This window comes from Oncorhynchus masou, chromosome 29 (genome assembly GCF_036934945.1).
Source record: "Oncorhynchus masou masou isolate Uvic2021 chromosome 29, UVic_Omas_1.1, whole genome shotgun sequence".
Classification (NCBI taxonomy): domain Eukaryota; kingdom Metazoa; phylum Chordata; class Actinopteri; order Salmoniformes; family Salmonidae; genus Oncorhynchus; species Oncorhynchus masou.
In genome coordinates, this window is record NC_088240.1 from 10,989,494 (window position 1) to 11,006,388 (window position 16,895).

At 56.0% G+C, this 16,895-nt stretch overlaps 1 protein-coding gene across 1 annotated transcript in view; it reads right to left on the reverse strand.

The window, feature by feature from the left end:
• The window catches only part of LOC135518976 (coiled-coil domain-containing protein 80-like), a 48,568-nt gene that overhangs the window by 8,848 nt on the left and 22,825 nt on the right, over positions 1–16,895 (reverse strand). Inside the window, 3 exon segments of the mRNA XM_064943970.1 lie at positions 10,711–10,794; positions 12,587–12,690; positions 14,976–15,127. Of these exon segments, the coding sequence (XP_064800042.1) occupies positions 10,711–10,794; positions 12,587–12,690; positions 14,976–15,127 (340 nt within the window).

Consider the following 16,895-nt stretch of genomic DNA (forward strand, 5'->3'; position numbering starts at 1 on the left):
ATAGGGACTTGGACCGGGGGAGACAGCAGGAGTTAGGGCTGAGGCTGGGCTATAGGGACAAGGACTGGGGGAGACAGCAGGAGTTAGGGCTGAGGCTGGGCTATAGGGACTTGGACCGGGGAGACAGCAGGAGTTAGGGCTGAGGTTGGGCTATAGGGACAAGGACTGGGGGAGACAGCAGGAGTTAGGGCTGAGGCTGGGCTATAGGGACAAGGACTGGGGGAGACAGCAGGAGTTAGGGCTGAGGCTGGGCTATAGGGACAAGGACTGGGGGAGACAGCAGGAGTTAGGGCTGAGGCTGGGCTATAGGGACCTGGACCGGGGGAGACAGCAGGAGTTAGGGCTGAGGCTTGGGACAAGGACTGGGGGAGCAGCAGGAGTTAGGGCTGAGGCTGGGCTATAGGGACAAGGACTGGGGGAGACAGCAGGAGTTAGGGCTGAGGCTGGGCTATAGGGACAAGGACTGGGGGAGACAGCAGGAGGGCTGAGGCTGGGCTATAGGGACAAGGACTGAGGCAGGAGTTAGGGCTATAGGGACTTGGACCGGGGGAGACAGCAGGAGTTAGGGCTGAGGCTGGGCTATAGGGACAAGGACTGGGGGAGACAGCAGGAGTTAGGGCTGAGGCTGGGCTATAGGGACAAGGGACTGGGGGAGACAGCAGGAGTTAGGGCTGAGGCTGGGCTATAGGGACAAGGACTGGGGGAGACAGCAGGAGTTAGGGCTGAGGCTGGACTATAGGGACAAGGACTGGGGAGACAGCAGGAGTTAGGGCTGAGGCTGGGCTATAGGGACAAGGACTGGGGGAAGCAGCAGGAGTTAGGGCTGAGGCTGGGCTATAGGGACAAGGACTGGGGGAGACAGCAGGAGTTAGGGCTGAGGTTGGGCTATAGGGACAAGGACTGGGGGAGACAGCAGGAGTTAGGGCTGAGGCTGGACTATAGGGACAAGGACTGGGGGAGACAGCAGGAGTTAGGGCTGAGGCTGGGCTATAGGGACAAGGACTGGGGGAGACAGCAGGGCTGGGGCTGGGCTATAGGGACTTGGACCAGGGGAGTCAGCTGGAGTTAGGGCTAAAGCTGGGCTATAGGGACAAGGACTGGGGGAGACAGCAGGAGTTAGGGCTGAGGCTGGGCTATAGGGACTTGGACCGGGGGACAGCAGGAGTTAGGGCTGAGGCTGGGCTATAGGGACTTGGACCAGTGGGGAGTTAGGGCTAAAGCTGGGCTAGACAGGACAGGAGTTAGGGCTGAGGGCTGGGCTATAGGGACTTGGACCGGGGGAGACAGCAGGAGTTAGGGCTGAGGTTGGGCTATAGGGACTTGGACCGGGGGAGACAGCAGGAGCTAGGGCTGAGGTTGGGCTATAGGGACTTGGACCGGGGGAGACAGCAGGAGTTAGGGCTGAGGTTGGGCTATAGGGATCTGGACCGGGGGAGACAGCAGGAGTTAGGGCTGAGGCTGGGCTATAGGGACTTGGACCGGGGGAGACAGCAGGAGTTAGGGCTGAGGCTGGGCTATAGGGACAAGGACTGGGGGAGACAGCAGGAGTTAGGGCTGAGGCTGGGCTATAGGGACAAGGACTGGGGGAGACAGCAGGAGTTAGGGCTGAGGTTGGGCTATAGGGACTTGGACCGGGGGAGACAGCAGGAGTTAGGGCTGAGGCTGGGCTATAGGGACTTGGACCAGGGGAGACAGCAGGAGTTAGGGCTGAGCTGGGCTATAGGGACAAGGACTGGGGGAGACAGCAGGAGTTAGGGCTGGGGCTGGGCTATAGGGACTTGGACCAGGGGAGACAGCAGGAGTTAGGGCTGAGGCTGGGCTATAGGGACCTGGACCAGGGGACAGCAGGAGTTAGGGCTGAGGTTGGGCTATAGGGACCTGGACCGGGGGAGACAGCAGGAGTTAGGGGGACTGGGGCTGGGCTATAGTGGGCTTGGGACCTGGACTGGGGGAGACAGCAGGAGTAGGGCTGAGGTTGGGCTATAGGGACAAGGACTGGGGGAGACAGCAGGAGTTAGGGCTGAGGTTGGGCTATAGGGACTTGGACCGGGGGAGACAGCAGGAGTTAGGGCTGAGGCTGGGCTATAGGGACTTGGACTGGGGAGACAGCAGGAGTTAGGGCTGAGGCTGGGCTATAGGGACCTGGACTTGGACCGGGGGAGACAGCAGGAGTTAGGGCTGAGGTTGGGCTATAGGGACTTGGACCGGGGGAGACAGCAGGAGTTAGGGCTGAGGTTGGGCTATAGGGACCTGGACCGGGGGAGACAGCAGGAGTTAGGGCTGAGGTGGGCTATAGGGACAAGGACTGGGGAGACAGCAGGAGTTAGGGCTGAGGTTGGGCTATAGGGACTTGGACCGGGGGAGACAGCAGGAGCTGGGCTAGGGCTGAGGCTGGGCTATAGGGACCTGGACTGGGGGAGACAGCAGGAGTTAGGGCTGAGGTTGGGCTATAGGGACCTGGACCGGGGGAGACAGCAGGAGTTAGGGCTGAGGTTGGACCGGCTATAGGACTTGGACTGGGGGAGACAGCAGGAGTTAGGGCTGAGGCTGGGCTATAGGGACTTGGACCGGGGGAGACAGCAGGAGTTAGGGCTGAGGACAAGGACTGGGGAAGGCAGGAGTTGGGCTATAGGGACAAGGACTGGGGGAGACAGCAGGAGTTAGGGCTGAGGCTGGGCTATAGGGACCTGGACCGGGGGAGACAGCAGGAGTTAGGGCTGAGGCTGGGCTATAGGGACAAGGACTGGACAGGGAGACAGGGCAGGAGTTAGGGACTGGAGGAGGGCTGGGGCTATAGGGACTTGGACCAGGGAGACAGCAGGAGTTAGGGCTGAGGCTGGGCTATAGGGACAAGGACTGGACCAGGGGGAGACAGCAGGAGTTAGGGCTGAGGGCTTGGGCTATAGGGACCTGGACCGGGGGAGACAGCAGGAGTTAGGGCTGAGGTTGGGCTATAGGGACCTGGACCGGGGGAGACAGCAGGAGTTAGGGCTGAGGTTGGGCTATGGGCTAGGGACTTGGACCGGGGAGACAGCAGGAGTTAGGGCTGAGGCTGGGCTATAGGGACAAGGACTGGGGGAGACAGCAGGAGTTAGGGCTGAGGCTGGGCTATAGGGACAAGGACTGGGGGAGACAGCAGGAGTTAGGGCTGAGGTTGGGCTATAGGGACCTGGACTATAGGGGGGGAGACAGCAGGAGTTAGGGCTGAGGCTGGGCTATAGGGACAAGGACTGGGGGAGACTAGGAGTTAGGGCTGGGGCTGGGCTACTTGGACCGGGGAGACAGCAGGAGTTAGGGCTGAGGCTGGGCTATAGGGACTTGGACCGGGGGGAGACAGCAGGAGTTAGGGCTGAGGTTGGGCTATAGGGACAAGGACTGGGGGAGACAGCAGGAGTTAGGGCTGAGGTTGGGCTATAGGGACTTGGACCGGGGAGACAGCAGGAGTTAGGGCTGAGGCTGGGCTATAGGGACAAGGACTGGGGGAGACAGCAGGAGTTAGGGCTGAGGCTGGGCTATAGGGACTTGGACCGGGGGAGACAGCAGGAGTTAGGGCTGAGGCTGGGCTATAGGGACCTGGACCGGGGGAGACAGCAGGAGTTAGGGCTGAGGCTGGGCTATAGGGACCTGGACCGGGGGAGACAGCAGGGAGTTAGGGCTGAGGTTGGGCTATAGGGACCTGGACCGGGGGAGACAGCAGGAGTTAGGGCTGAGGTTGGGCTATAGGGACTTGGGGACTGGGGGAGACAGCAGGAGTTAGGGCTGAGGTTGGGCTATAGGGACCTGGACAGGTTGGGCTATAGGGACAGGACAGACAGCAGGAGTTAGGGCTGAGGTTGGGCTATAGGGACCTGGACTGGGGGAGACAGCAGGAGTTAGGGCTGAGGTTGGGCTATAGGGACCTGGACTGGGGGAGACAGCAGGAGTTAGGGCTGAGGTTGGGCTATAGGGACAAGGACTGGGGGAGACAGCAGGAGTTAGGGCTGAGGTTGGGCTATAGGGACTTGGACCGGGGGAGACAGCAGGAGTTAGGGCTGAGGCTGGGCTATAGGGACCTGGACCGGGGGAGACAGCAGGAGTTAGGGCTGAGGTTGGGCTATAGGGACCTGGACCGGGGGAAGCAGCAGGAGTTAGGGCTGAGGTTGGGCTATAGGGACTTGGATCCGGGGGAGACAGCAGGAGTTAGGGCTGAGGTTGGGCTATAGGACCTGGACCGGGGGAGCAGCAGGAGTTAGGGCTGAGGTTGGGCTATAGGGACTTGGACCGGGGGAGACAGCAGGAGTTAGGGCTGAGGCTGGGCTATAGGGACCTGGACCGGGGGAGAGCAGCAGGAGTTAGGGCTGAGGCTGGGCTATAGGGACCTGGACTGGGGGACAAGGACAGACAGCAGGAGTTAGGGCTGAGGCTGGGCTATAGGGACTTGGACCGGGGAGACAGCAGGAGTTAGGGCTGAGGTTGGGCTATAGGGACAAGGACCGGGGGAGACAGCAGGAGTTAGGGCTGAGGCTGGGCTATAGGGACTTGGACCGGGGGAGACAGCAGGAGTTAGGGCTGAGGCTGGGCTATAGGGACTTGGACTGGGGGAGACAGCAGGAGTTAGGGCTGAGGTTGGGCTATAGGGACTTGGACAGGGGGAGACAGCAGGAGTTAGGGCTGAGGTTGGGCTATAGGGACCTGGACAGGGGGAGACAGCAGGAGTTAGGGCTGAGGTTGGGCTATAGGGACCTGGACAGGGGGAGACAGCAGGAGTTAGGGCTGAGGCTGGGCTATAGGGACCTGGACCGGGGGAGACAGCAGGGAGTTAGGGCTGAGGTTGGGCTATAGGGACAAGGACTGGGGGAGACAGCAGGAGTTAGGGCTGAGGCTGGGCTATAGGGACTTGGACCGGGGGAGACAGCAGGAGTTAGGGCTGAGGGTGGGCTATAGGGACAAGGACTGGGGGAGACAGCAGGAGTTAGGGCTGAGGTTGGGCTATAGGGACCGGGGAGTCAGCAGGAGTAGGACTGGGGGAGACAGCAGGAGTTAGGGCTGAGGTTGGGCTATAGGGACAAGGACTGGGGGAGACAGCAGGAGTTAGGGCTGAGGCTGGGCTATAGGGACTTGGACCGGGGGAGACAGCAGGAGTTAGGGCTGAGGTTGGGCTATAGGGACCTGGACCGGGGGAGACAGCAGGAGTTAGGGCTGAGGTTGGGCTATAGGGACAAGGACCGAGGGAGACAGCAGGAGTTAGGGCTGAGGCTGGGCTATAGGGACCTGGACCGAGGGAGACAGCAGGAGTTAGGGCTGAGGTTGGGCTATAGGGACCTGGACTGGGGGAGACAGCAGGAGTTAGGGCTGAGGTTGGGCTATAGGGACTTGGACTGGGGGAGACAGCAGGAGCTAGGGCTGAGGCTGGGCTATAGGGACAAGGACTGGGGGAGACAGCAGGAGTTAGGGCTGAGGCTGGGCTATAGGGACAAGGACTGGGGGAGACAGCAGGAGTTAGGGCTGAGGCTGGGCTATAGGGACAAGGACTGGGGGAGACAGCAGGAGTTAGGGCTGAGGTTGGGCTATAGGGACTTGGACCGGGGAGACAGCAGGAGTTAGGGCTGAGGTTGGGCTATAGGGACCTGGACCGGGGGAGACAGCAGGAGTTAGGGCTGAGGTTGGGCTATAGGGACAAGGACTGGGGGAGACAGCAGGAGTTAGGGCTGAGGTTGGGCTATAGGGACTTGGACCGGGGGAGGCAGCAGGAGTTAGGGCTGAGGTTGGGCTATAGGGACCTGAACCGGGGGAAGCAGCAGGAGTTAGGGCTGAGGTTGGGCTATAGGGACTTGGACCGGGGGAGACAGCAGGAGTTAGGGCTGAGGCTGGGCTATAGGGACTTGGACCGGGGGAGACAGCAGGAGTTAGGGCTGAGGTTGGGCTATAGGGACTTGGACAGGGGGAGACAGCAGGAGTTAGGGCTGAGGTTGGGCTATAGGGACCTGGACAGGGGGAGACAGCAGGAGTTAGGGCTGAGGTTGGGCTATAGGGACCTGGACAGGGGGAGACAGCAGGAGTTAGGGCTGAGGCTGGGCTATAGGGACCTGGACCGGGGGGAGACAGCAGGAGTTAGGGCTGAGGTTGGGCTATAGGGACAAGGACTGGGGGAGACAGCAGGAGTTAGGGCTGAGGCTGGGCTATAGGGACTTGGACCGGGGGAGACAGCAGGAGTTAGGGCTGAGGCTGGGCTATAGGGACAAGGACTGGGGGAGACAGCAGGAGTTAGGGCTGAGGTTGGGCTATAGGGACAAGGACTGGGGGAGACAGCAGGAGTTAGGGCTGAGGTTGGGCTATAGGGACTTGGACCGGGGGAGACAGCAGGAGTTAGGGCTGAGGTTGGGCTATAGGGACCTGGACCGGGGAAGCAGCAGGAGTTAGGGCTGAGGTTGGGCTATAGGGACTTGGACCGGGGGAGACAGCAGGAGTTAGGGCTGAGGCTGGGCTATAGGGACTTGGACCGGGGAGACAGCAGGAGTTAGGGCTGAGGTTGGGCTATAGGGACTTGGACAGGGGGAGACAGCAGGAGTTAGGGCTGAGGTTGGGCTATAGGGACCTGGACAGGGGAGACAGCAGGAGTTAGGGCTGAGGTTGGGCTATAGGGACCTGGACAGGGGGAGACAGCAGGAGTTAGGGCTGAGGCTGGGCTATAGGGACCTGGACCGGGGAGACAGCAGGGGTTAGGGCTGAGGTTGGGCTATAGGGACTTGGACCGGGGGAGACAGCAGGAGTTAGGGCTGAGGTTGGGCTATAGGGACAAGGACTTGGGGAGACAGCAGGAGTTAGGGCTGAGGTTGGGCTATAGGGACAAGGACTGGGGGAGACAGCAGGAGTTAGGGCTGAGGCTGGGCTATAGGGACCTGGACCGGGGGAGACAGCAGGAGTTAGGGCTGAGGTTGGGCTATAGGGACTTGGACCGGGGGAGACAGCAGGAGTTAGGGCTGAGGCTGGGCTATAGGGACAAGGACCGGGGGAGACAGCAGGAGTTAGGGCTGAGGCTGGGCTATAGGGACCTGGACCGAGGGAGACAGCAGGAGTTAGGGCTGAGGTTGGGCTATAGGGACCTGGACCGGGGGAGACAGCAGGAGTTAGGGCTGAGGTTGGGCTATAGGGACTTGGACTGGGGAGACAGCAGGAGTTAGGGCTGAGGCTGGGCTATAGGGACTTGGACCGGGGGAGACAGCAGGAGCTAGGGCTGAGGTTGGGCTATAGGGACTTGGACCGGGGAGACAGCAGGAGTTAGGGCTGAGGTTGGGCTATAGGGACTTGGACCGGGGGAGACAGCAGGAGTTAGGGCTGAGGTTGGGCTATAGGGACTTGGACCGGGGGAGACAGCAGGAGCTAGGGCTGAGGCTGGGCTATAGGGACAAGGACTGGGGAGACAGCAGGAGTTAGGGCTGAGGCTGGGCTTTAGGGACCTGGACCGGGGGAGACAGCAGGAGTTAGGGCTGAGGTTGGGCTATAGGGACCTGGACTGGGGGGAGACAGCAGGAGTTAGGGCTGAGGTTGGGCTATAGGGACTTGGACTGGGGGAGACAGCAGGAGTTAGGGCTGAGGCTGGGCTATAGGGACAAGGACTGGGGGAGACAGCAGGAGTTAGGGCTGAGGCTGGGCTATAGGGACAAGGACTGGGGGAGACAGCAGGAGTTAGGGCTGAGGCTGGGCTATAGGGACAAGGACTGGGGAGACAGCAGGAGTTAGGGCTGAGGTTGGGCTATAGGGACTTGGACCGGGGGAGACAGCAGGAGTTAGGGCTGAGGTTGGGCTATAGGGACCTGGACCGGGGGAGACAGCAGGAGTTAGGGCTGAGGCTGGGCTATAGGGACAAGGACTGGGGGAGACAGCAGGAGTTAGGGCTGAGGTTGGGCTATAGGGACCTGGACCGGGGGAGACAGCAGGAGCTAGGGCTGAGGTTGGGCTATAGGGACAAGGACTGGGGGAGACAGCAGGAGTTAGGGCTGAGGTTGGGCTATAGGGACTTGGACCGGGGGAGACAGCAGGAGTTAGGGCTGAGGTTGGGCTATAGGGACCTGAACCGGGGAGACAGCAGGAGTTAGGGCTGAGGTTGGGCTATAGGGACTTGGACTGGGGGAGACAGCAGGAGTTAGGGCTGAGGCTGGGCTATAGGGACTTGGACCGGGGAGACAGCAGGAGTTAGGGCTGAGGTTGGGCTATAGGGACTTGGACAGGGGGAGACAGCAGGAGTTAGGGCTGAGGTTGGGCTATAGGGACCTGGACAGGGGGAGACAGCAGGAGTTAGGGCTGAGGTTGGGCTATAGGGACCTGGACTGGGGAGACAGCAGGAGTTAGGGCTGAGGCTGGGCTATAGGGACCTGGACCGGGGGAGACAGCAGGGGTTAGGGCTGAGGTTGGGCTATAGGGACAAGGACTGGGGGAGACAGCAGGAGTTAGGGCTGAGGCTGGGCTATAGGGACTTGGACCGGGGGAGACAGCAGGAGTTAGGGCTGAGGCTGGGCTATAGGGACAAGGACTGGGGGAGACAGCAGGAGTTAGGGCTGAGGTTGGGCTATAGGGACAAGGACTGGGGGAGACAGCAGGAGTTAGGGCTGAGGTTGGGCTATAGGGACAAGGACTGGGGGAGACAGCAGGAGTTAGGGCTGAGGCTGGGCTATAGGGACCTGGACCGGGGGAGACAGCAGGAGTTAGGGCTGAGGTTGGGCTATAGGGACTTGGACCGGGGGAGACAGCAGGAGTTAGGGCTGAGGCTGGACTATAGGGACAAGGACCGGGGGAGACAGCAGGGGTTAGGGCTGAGGCTGGGCTATAGGGACCTGGACCGGGGGAGACAGCAGGGGTTAGGGCTGAGGCTGGGCTATAGGGACTTGGACCGGGGGAGACAGCAGGAGTTAGGGCTGAGGCTGGGCTATAGGGACTTGGACCGGGGGAGACAGCAGGAGTTAGGGCTGAGGCTGGGCTATAGGGACCTGGACCGGGGGAGACAGCAGGAGTTAGGGCTGAGGTTGGGCTATAGGGACCTGGACTGGGGGAGACAGCAGGAGTTAGGGCTGAGGCTGGGCTATAGGGACTTGAACCGGGGGAGACAGCAGGAGTTAGGGCTGAGGTTGGACTATAGGGACTTGGACCGGGGGAGACAGCAGGAGTTAGGGCTGAGGTTGGGCTATAGGGACAAGGACTGGGGGAGACAGCAGGAGTTAGGGCTGAGGTTGGGCTATAGGGACAAGGACTGGGGGAGACAGCAGGAGTTAGGGCTGAGGTTGGGCTATAGGGACAAGGACTGGGGGAGACAGCAGGAGTTAGGGCTGAGGTTGTGCTATAGGGACTTGGACCGGGGGAGACAGCAGGAGCTAGGGCTGAGGTTGGGCTATAGGGACTTGGACCGGGGGAGACAGCAGGAGTTAGGGCTGAGGTTGGGCTATAGGGATCTGGACCGGGGGAGACAGCAGGAGTTAGGGCTGAGGCTGGGCTATAGGGACTTGGACCGGGGAGACAGCAGGAGCTAGGGCTGAGGCTGGGCTATAGGGACTTGGACCGGGGGAGACAGCAGGAGTTAGGGCTGAGGTTGGACTATAGGGACTTGGACCGGGGGAGACAGCAGGAGTTAGGGCTGAGGCTGGGCTATAGGGACTTGGACCGGGGGAGACAGCAGGAGCTAGGGCTGAGGCTGGGCTATAGGGACTTGGACCGGGGGAGACAGCAGGAGCTAGGGCTGAGGCTGGGCTATAGGGACTTGGACCGGGGGAGACAGCAGGAGTTAGGGCTGAGGTTGGGCTATAGGGACTTGGACCGGGGGAGACAGCAGGAGCTAGGGCTGAGGCTGGGCTATAGGGACTTGGACCGGGGGAGACAGCAGGAGTTAGGGCTGAGGTTGGACTATAGGGACAAGGACTGGGGGAGACAGCAGGAGTTAGGGCTGAGGCTTGGCTATAGGGACTTGGACCGGGGGAGACAGCAGGAGTTAGGGCTGAGGTTGGACTATAGGGACAAGGACTGGGGGAGACAGCAGGAGTTAGGGCTGAGGCTGGGCTATAGGGACCTGGACTGGGGGAGACAGCAGGAGTTAGGGCTGAGGTTGGGCTATAGGGACTTGGACCGGGGAAGACAGCAGGAGCTAGGGCTGAGGTTGGACTATAGGGACAAGGACTGGGGGAGACAGCAGGAGGTAGGGCTGAGGCTTGGCTATTGGGACTTGGACCGGGGGAGGCAGCAGGAGTTAGGGCTGGGGCTGGGCTATAGGGACTTGGACCGGGGGAGACAGCAGGAGTTAGGACTGGGGCTGGGCTATAGGGACTTGGACCGGGGGAGACAGCAGGAGTTAGGGCTGAGGTTGGGCTATAGCGACTTGGACCGGGGGAGACAGCAGGAGTTAGGGCTGGGGCTGGGCTATAGGGACTTGGACCGGGGGAGACAGCAGGAGTTAGGGCTGAGGTTGGGCTATAGGGACTTGGACCGGTGGAGACAGCAGGAGTTAGGGCTGGGGCTGGGCTATAGGGACTTGGACCGGGGGAGACAGCAGGAATTTGTGCTAAATTTGAGCTACCTGCCTGCTGTGACAATTAAACAACATCAGACATTCAACAGCATGGGTGTATTAACTGAAGAACAAAACTCAACACAGCCCATTTACCCTCCATGTGTTTCCTGTTTTGTTTCATCTTCACAGCCATTTCCTGTATGAAGTATGATACGCTGTGGAGACAACAGGGTTCTCACCGTTGATTGGATAGAGCTCTAGTACTCCTCCCTGATCCACTGCCTCCATGCCGACCAGCTTCAGGATGGAGATGTGTCTCAGGCCTGGGTCACCATGGAAACCACCACCATACAGACAAACCCACAACAGAGAGGCCGTAGAAGCACATTAGAACAACAAAAACAACAACTTACAACATAAAGTCAAACGTCTCCTACTGAGCATCTAAGTCAGGGTTCTCCAACCTGTAAACAATAAGGAAGGGAGGCGTTGATTGGTTAGGGAAATCTTTGTAGATTGAAGGTGTTCCTTAGTAAGAGTGAAACCTGTAGCGCCACTGAGTGTGCAGGGTTTTGATCCAACCCCCTGCAATAACACACACCTGATTCAGCTAAGTAACGGCCCAGAGAGAAGACCTTGATCTCCAGGATCAGAGTCGGAGCCTCCCCCAAAAACGGATATAATTCAACCACTTGTTTCATATTCATCTCTCAGCGTATTTATTCAATATGTGGACGCGACTGTTCCTGATTAGAACCATCTGTGAGTTAGTCGTGATTATAGCGAGGGAATGTGAAGGACTTGTGTCCTGCTGAGCCAGACAGATGGTTGTTCTGAAGACAGAAAAACCACAGTAACCACATGAAAACACTGCTCTCTAAGGTGAGAGCCAAGAGCTGAATACCGCGGTACGAACCCAAAGCAGAGTCAGCAGCTAGGAGAAGCCTTGTTTATCAGAGAAGCCAGGTTTGAACACACACCCACACACACCTAGCCAAGAGAAACAGAGGAGGGGATCACAGTCTTTGATCTGAGACTACAGAACTGGTAGATGAGTAGGGAGTTACACTTCCATGAACCTTTTCTGAGGGGTATATGTTGTGTGTGTGTGTGTGTGTGTGTGTGTGTGTGTGTGTGTGTGTGTGTGTGTGTGTGTGTGTGTGTGTGTGTGTGTGTGTGTGTGTGTGTGTGTGTGTGTGTGTGTGTGTGTGTGTGTGTGTGTGTGTGTGTGGTTTCGTGTGGTTGTGTGTGTGTGTGTGTGGTTGTGTGTGTGTGTGTGTGTGTGTGGTTGTGTGTGTGCCTGTGTGTGTGTGTGTGTGTGTGTGTGACTGGTTGTGTGTGTGTGACTGGTTGTGTGTGTGTGTGGTTGTGTGTGTGTCTGTGTGTGTGTGCGTGTGTGGTTGTGTGTGTGTGTGGTTGTGTGTGTGTCTGTGTGTGTGTGTGGTTGTGTGTGTGTCTGTGTGTGTGTGCGTGTGTGGTTGTGTGTGTGTGGTTGTGTGTGTGTGCGTGTGTGGTTGTGTGTGTGTGTGTGTGTGTATGTGTGTGTGAGTGAGTGAGTGAGTGAGAAGCAGTTATCATGGTCCTCCTCAGTTTCAGCAACACATGCACCATGACTACCTCAGCGTGTTTACCTACCAAGCTAAAATGTAACAGATGAATTGAGAGCCCGAGTGTTGTTGCCGTGTTGCTCCAGATGAAGTCAGGTTTGAGTGGAGGCTGTTGTAAATCTAATATGATTTACACCTGCTGTGAACCACAGGGTTCTGTGTGTGTGTGTGTGTGTGTGTGTGTGTGTGTGTGTGTGTGTGTGTGTGTGTGTGTGTGTGTGTGTGTGTGTGTGTGTGTGTGTGTGTGTGTCCTCGCTACAAGTTTTCCAGAGGCCATGGTGAGACCACGGGATGATCCACACAGAGCCCAGATGATACTGCTGGCAGCACGCTGCTAGTGGATGGCTCTGATTTGACAACTGCCCAGTTTGTGTGTGTGCCTGTGTCCCTGTGTCCCTGTGTGTGTGTGAGCAGTTTATGGCCTGCTTCAGAAACAACGTGTCTTCCTGTTGATCTGAAAGTGTAGGATAAATATGGTAATAACTCAATGATTCCCTCTAATAGTCACCCAGGTTGCAGGCTTGGCTGGTCAGGGCGTGAAGCTGCTGCTGATAGGCCCATTCCTCATCGTTGGGGGCGGAGATTACAAACAGGCGACGCCTCCAACGGAACCTGAGAACCCAAAGACGGAACGACGATGAGATGCAGTAGGATTAAACTATACGGTGATGTCATCAATCTCACGTATTTAAAGATCCTACAAGGCACTTCCTCAAGACTTGAACCAAGTCACTTCCTGTTTAAACACTGTGAGGCACTGTCATTAGAACCAACAACCAACCCACTGGGTACTGACATCATTTCAACGTCTAGTTTAGATTTACAACAGGTTGAGTTGTCAACTAACGTGAATTCAACGTGAAATCAACAAAACCAGTTCACCATGTCATTGGATTTCGGTAACAAGTTATGTGAGAAAATTACATTTCTTTACGTTGATGTCTCTACAATCAGTTTTCCACGTTGATTCAACGTCATCACATATAACTTTTTTTTATTTTGAAATGATGTGGAACACAGTTGACTCAACCAGTTTTCGCCCAGTGGGAAGTCATTTCCTGTCTGAACAATGTGGGTCACGGTCATTAGACTGGAATTTAGTCTCCATGGCAACAAACCACAGTCAATCTGGTTAAAACATTTCAGTTAAATACAATATGCAGCACCAGTCAAAAGTTTGGACTCACCTACTCATTCAAGGGATTTTCTTCATTTTTACTATTTTCTACATTGTAGAATAATAGTGATGACATCAAAACTATGAAATAACACATATGGAATCAAATAGTAAATAAAAAAAGTGTTAATTAAACAAATCAAAATATATTTGACATTTGAAATTCTTCAAAGTAGCCACCCTTTGCCTTGATAACAGCTTTGTATACCCTTGGCATTCTCTCAACCAGCTTCATGAGGTAGCCACCTGGAAGACATTTCAATGAACAGGTGTGCCTTGTTAACGTTAATTTGTGGAATTTCTTTCCTTCTTAACAGTGTGTGAGCCAATCAGTTGTGTTGGGACAATGTAGGGTGTTATAGGTGTGTCCAAACGTTTGACTGGTACTGTACATTATTAAAAGTGTGTGGACCACTTTGAAATTAGTGGATTCGGCTACTCCAGCCACACCTGTTTGTGACAGGTGTATAAAATCGATCACACATCTATGCAATCTACATAGACAAACATTGGCAGTAGAATGACCTTACTAGAGAGCTCAGTGACTTTCAACCTGGCACGGTCATAGGGTGCCACTTTTACAACAAGTCAGTTTGTCAAATTCCTGCCCTGCTAGGGCTGCCCCGGTCTACTGTATGTTCCGTTATTTTAAAGTGGAAATGTCTAGGAGCTACAAAGAGTCAGCCCGCAAAGTGGTATGCCACACAGGTTGACAGAACGGCACCGAGTGCTGAAGTCCGTAGCGCTGTCCTAAGGTTAAAACACTCAATACCGAGTTCCAAACGGCCTCTGGAAGCAACGTCAGCACAAGAACTGTTCGTCGGGAGCTTCATGAAATAGGTTTCCATGGCCGAGCAGCCCACAAGCCTTAGATCACACCATACGCAATGCCAAGTGCCGGCTGGAGTTGTGTAAAGCTCGCCGCCACTGGCCTCTGCAATGGAAACACCTTATCCAGAGTGATGAATCACGCTTCACCATCTGGCAGTCTGACGCACCAATCTGGGTTTGGTGGACGCCTGGAGAACGCTACCTGCCTGAAAGTGCCAACTGTAAAGTTTGGTTTATGAGGAATAATGGCTTGGGGCTGCTGGAAATCTTAACGCTACAGCATACAAGAACATGCTAGACGATTCTGTGCTTCCAACTTTGTGGTAACAGTTTGGGGAAGGCCCTTTTCGGTTTCAGCATTACAATGCCCCCGTGTAATAATTGAGGTCCATACAGAAATGTTTTTTTTTCTTTTCAAGATCGGTGTGGAAGAACTTGACTGGCCTGCACAGAGCCCTGACCTCAACCCCATTGAACATCTTTGGGAAAAATTGGAATGCCGACTGCGAGCCAGGCCTAATCGCCCAAAATCAGTGCCCGACCTCACTAATGCTCTTGTAGCTGAATGGAAGCAAGTCCCTGGAGCAATGTTCCAACATCTAGTGGAAATCCTTCCCAGAAGAGTGGAGGTTGTTAAAGCAGCAAAGGGGAGACCAACTTCATATTAAAATTTCAGATTCCAGCCATTCCCAACCACAACCATAGGCGTGACCTCTGGTACACACACACACACACAACAGATGTAAATCAGCACACACACACACACACACACACACACACACACACACACACACACACACACACACACACACACACACACACACACACACACACACACACACACACACACACACACACACACACACACACACACACACACACACACTACCTGGAGAGGAAGTTCTCAAGTGATCTTGGTTTGTCCTCCTTCTTGCAGGCCACACCATCTCTCTTCTGCTGTTCCATCTCTCTGATACGAGAGGTGAAGGTGTCAATGTAATCGAACACAGCCTTCATGGCAATGGGAACCTCATAGGATTGCTGTTGGAGGAACACACGTCATTAAGTCAGTGGACCAAAAAGGTAACCAACCAATGAAGGATTTGAGTGTACATATTATTCTAGTGGTCAGGACAGAAATGTAAGAAATGCTATAATGATTCCAGTATTCATAGAAAAACCTTGAAAACCCTGTATCCTGTATTCCAAGAGACTGAGCAATGTGTTCCAGTTTGCTGTGACTTCACAGGCATTCTCTGCATGTTTCTGAGAAGCACAACCAGAGCAGCGGGCCATGGGGTTCAACAGAGCGGGCCATGGGGTTCAACACAGCGGGCCATGGGGTTCAACACATCGGGCCATGGGGTTTAACACAGCGGGCCATGGGGTTCAACACAGCGGGCCATGGGGATCAACACAGCGGGCCATGAGGTTCAACACATCGGGCCATGGGGTTCAACACAGCGGGCCATGGGGTTCAACACAGCGGGCCATGGGGTTCAACACAGCGGGCCATGGGGTTCAACACAGCGGGCCATGGGGTTCAACACAGCGGGCCATGGGGTTCAACACAGCGGGCCATGGGGTTCAACACAGCGGGCCATGGGGTTCAACACAGCGGGCCATGGGGTTCAACACAGCGGGCCATGTGGTTCAACACAGCGGGCCATGGGGTTCAACACAGCGGGCCATGGGGTTCAACACAGCGGGCCATGGGGATCAACACAGCGGGCCATGAGGTTCAACACATCGGGCCATGGGGTTCAACACAGCGGGCCATGGGGTTCAACACAGCGGGCCATGTGGTTCAACACAGCGGGCCATGGGGTTCAACACAGCGGGCCATGGGGTTCAACACAGCGGGCCATGGGGTTCAACACAGCGGGCCATGGGGTTCAACACAGCGGGCCATGGGGTTCAACACAGCGGGCCATGGGGTTCAACACAGCGGGCCATGGGGTTCAACACAGCGGGCCATGGGGTTCAACACAGCGGGCCATGGGGTTCAACACAGCGGGCCACAGGGTTCAACACAGCGGGCCACAGGGTTCAACACAACAGTTCAGAACGTGATAAATTCCACCATGCAGCTTATTTTTTAGGAACAGCAGGGATCCCAGCATAAAATATGATATTTTATAGGGCACACGCCCCCATCTCTCTCATACCCACACCCTGTAATAGACTGCCCTGTCTGTAATAGACTGCCCTGTCTGTAATAGACTGCCCTGTCTGTAATAGACTGCCCTGTCTGTAATAGACTGCCCTGTCTGTAATAGACTGCCCTGTCTGTACTGACAGCAGTAGAGGGTTGGTTAAACACTGGAGTCTTTGTTTAATATGTCTAAAAACAGCCTGCCGATTTACACACTGCTGTTATGAGAAGGTCACGTTGTGTGAATTGAACCCGTGTTTGATCACTGCAGGATGTTTACAGTATGGTGAAGGCTGGTCAACCAACATGAGTATTGGTCTGATGGGCTCAACAGAGAAGTTAGGTGTGTGTGCTCTATTCAGTTCACTTGGCAAGATGGTTGGGTTGAGTACAGGCTTTAGGTCTAAATGGAATGGTCACAAAAGTATCGATAATCAGGTGGACCAGATGAGCTAAATTAAGCATATCTATTAGGAAAGAGAGAGATACAGAGAAAGAGAGAGATACACAGAGAGAGAGATATAGAGAAAGAGAGAGATACAGAGAGAGAGGGAGATACAGAGAGAGAGAGAGATACAGAGAGAGAGAAATAGAGAAAGAGAGTGATATGAAGAGAGAGAGAAACAGAGAAACAGAGAGATATAGAGAGAGAGA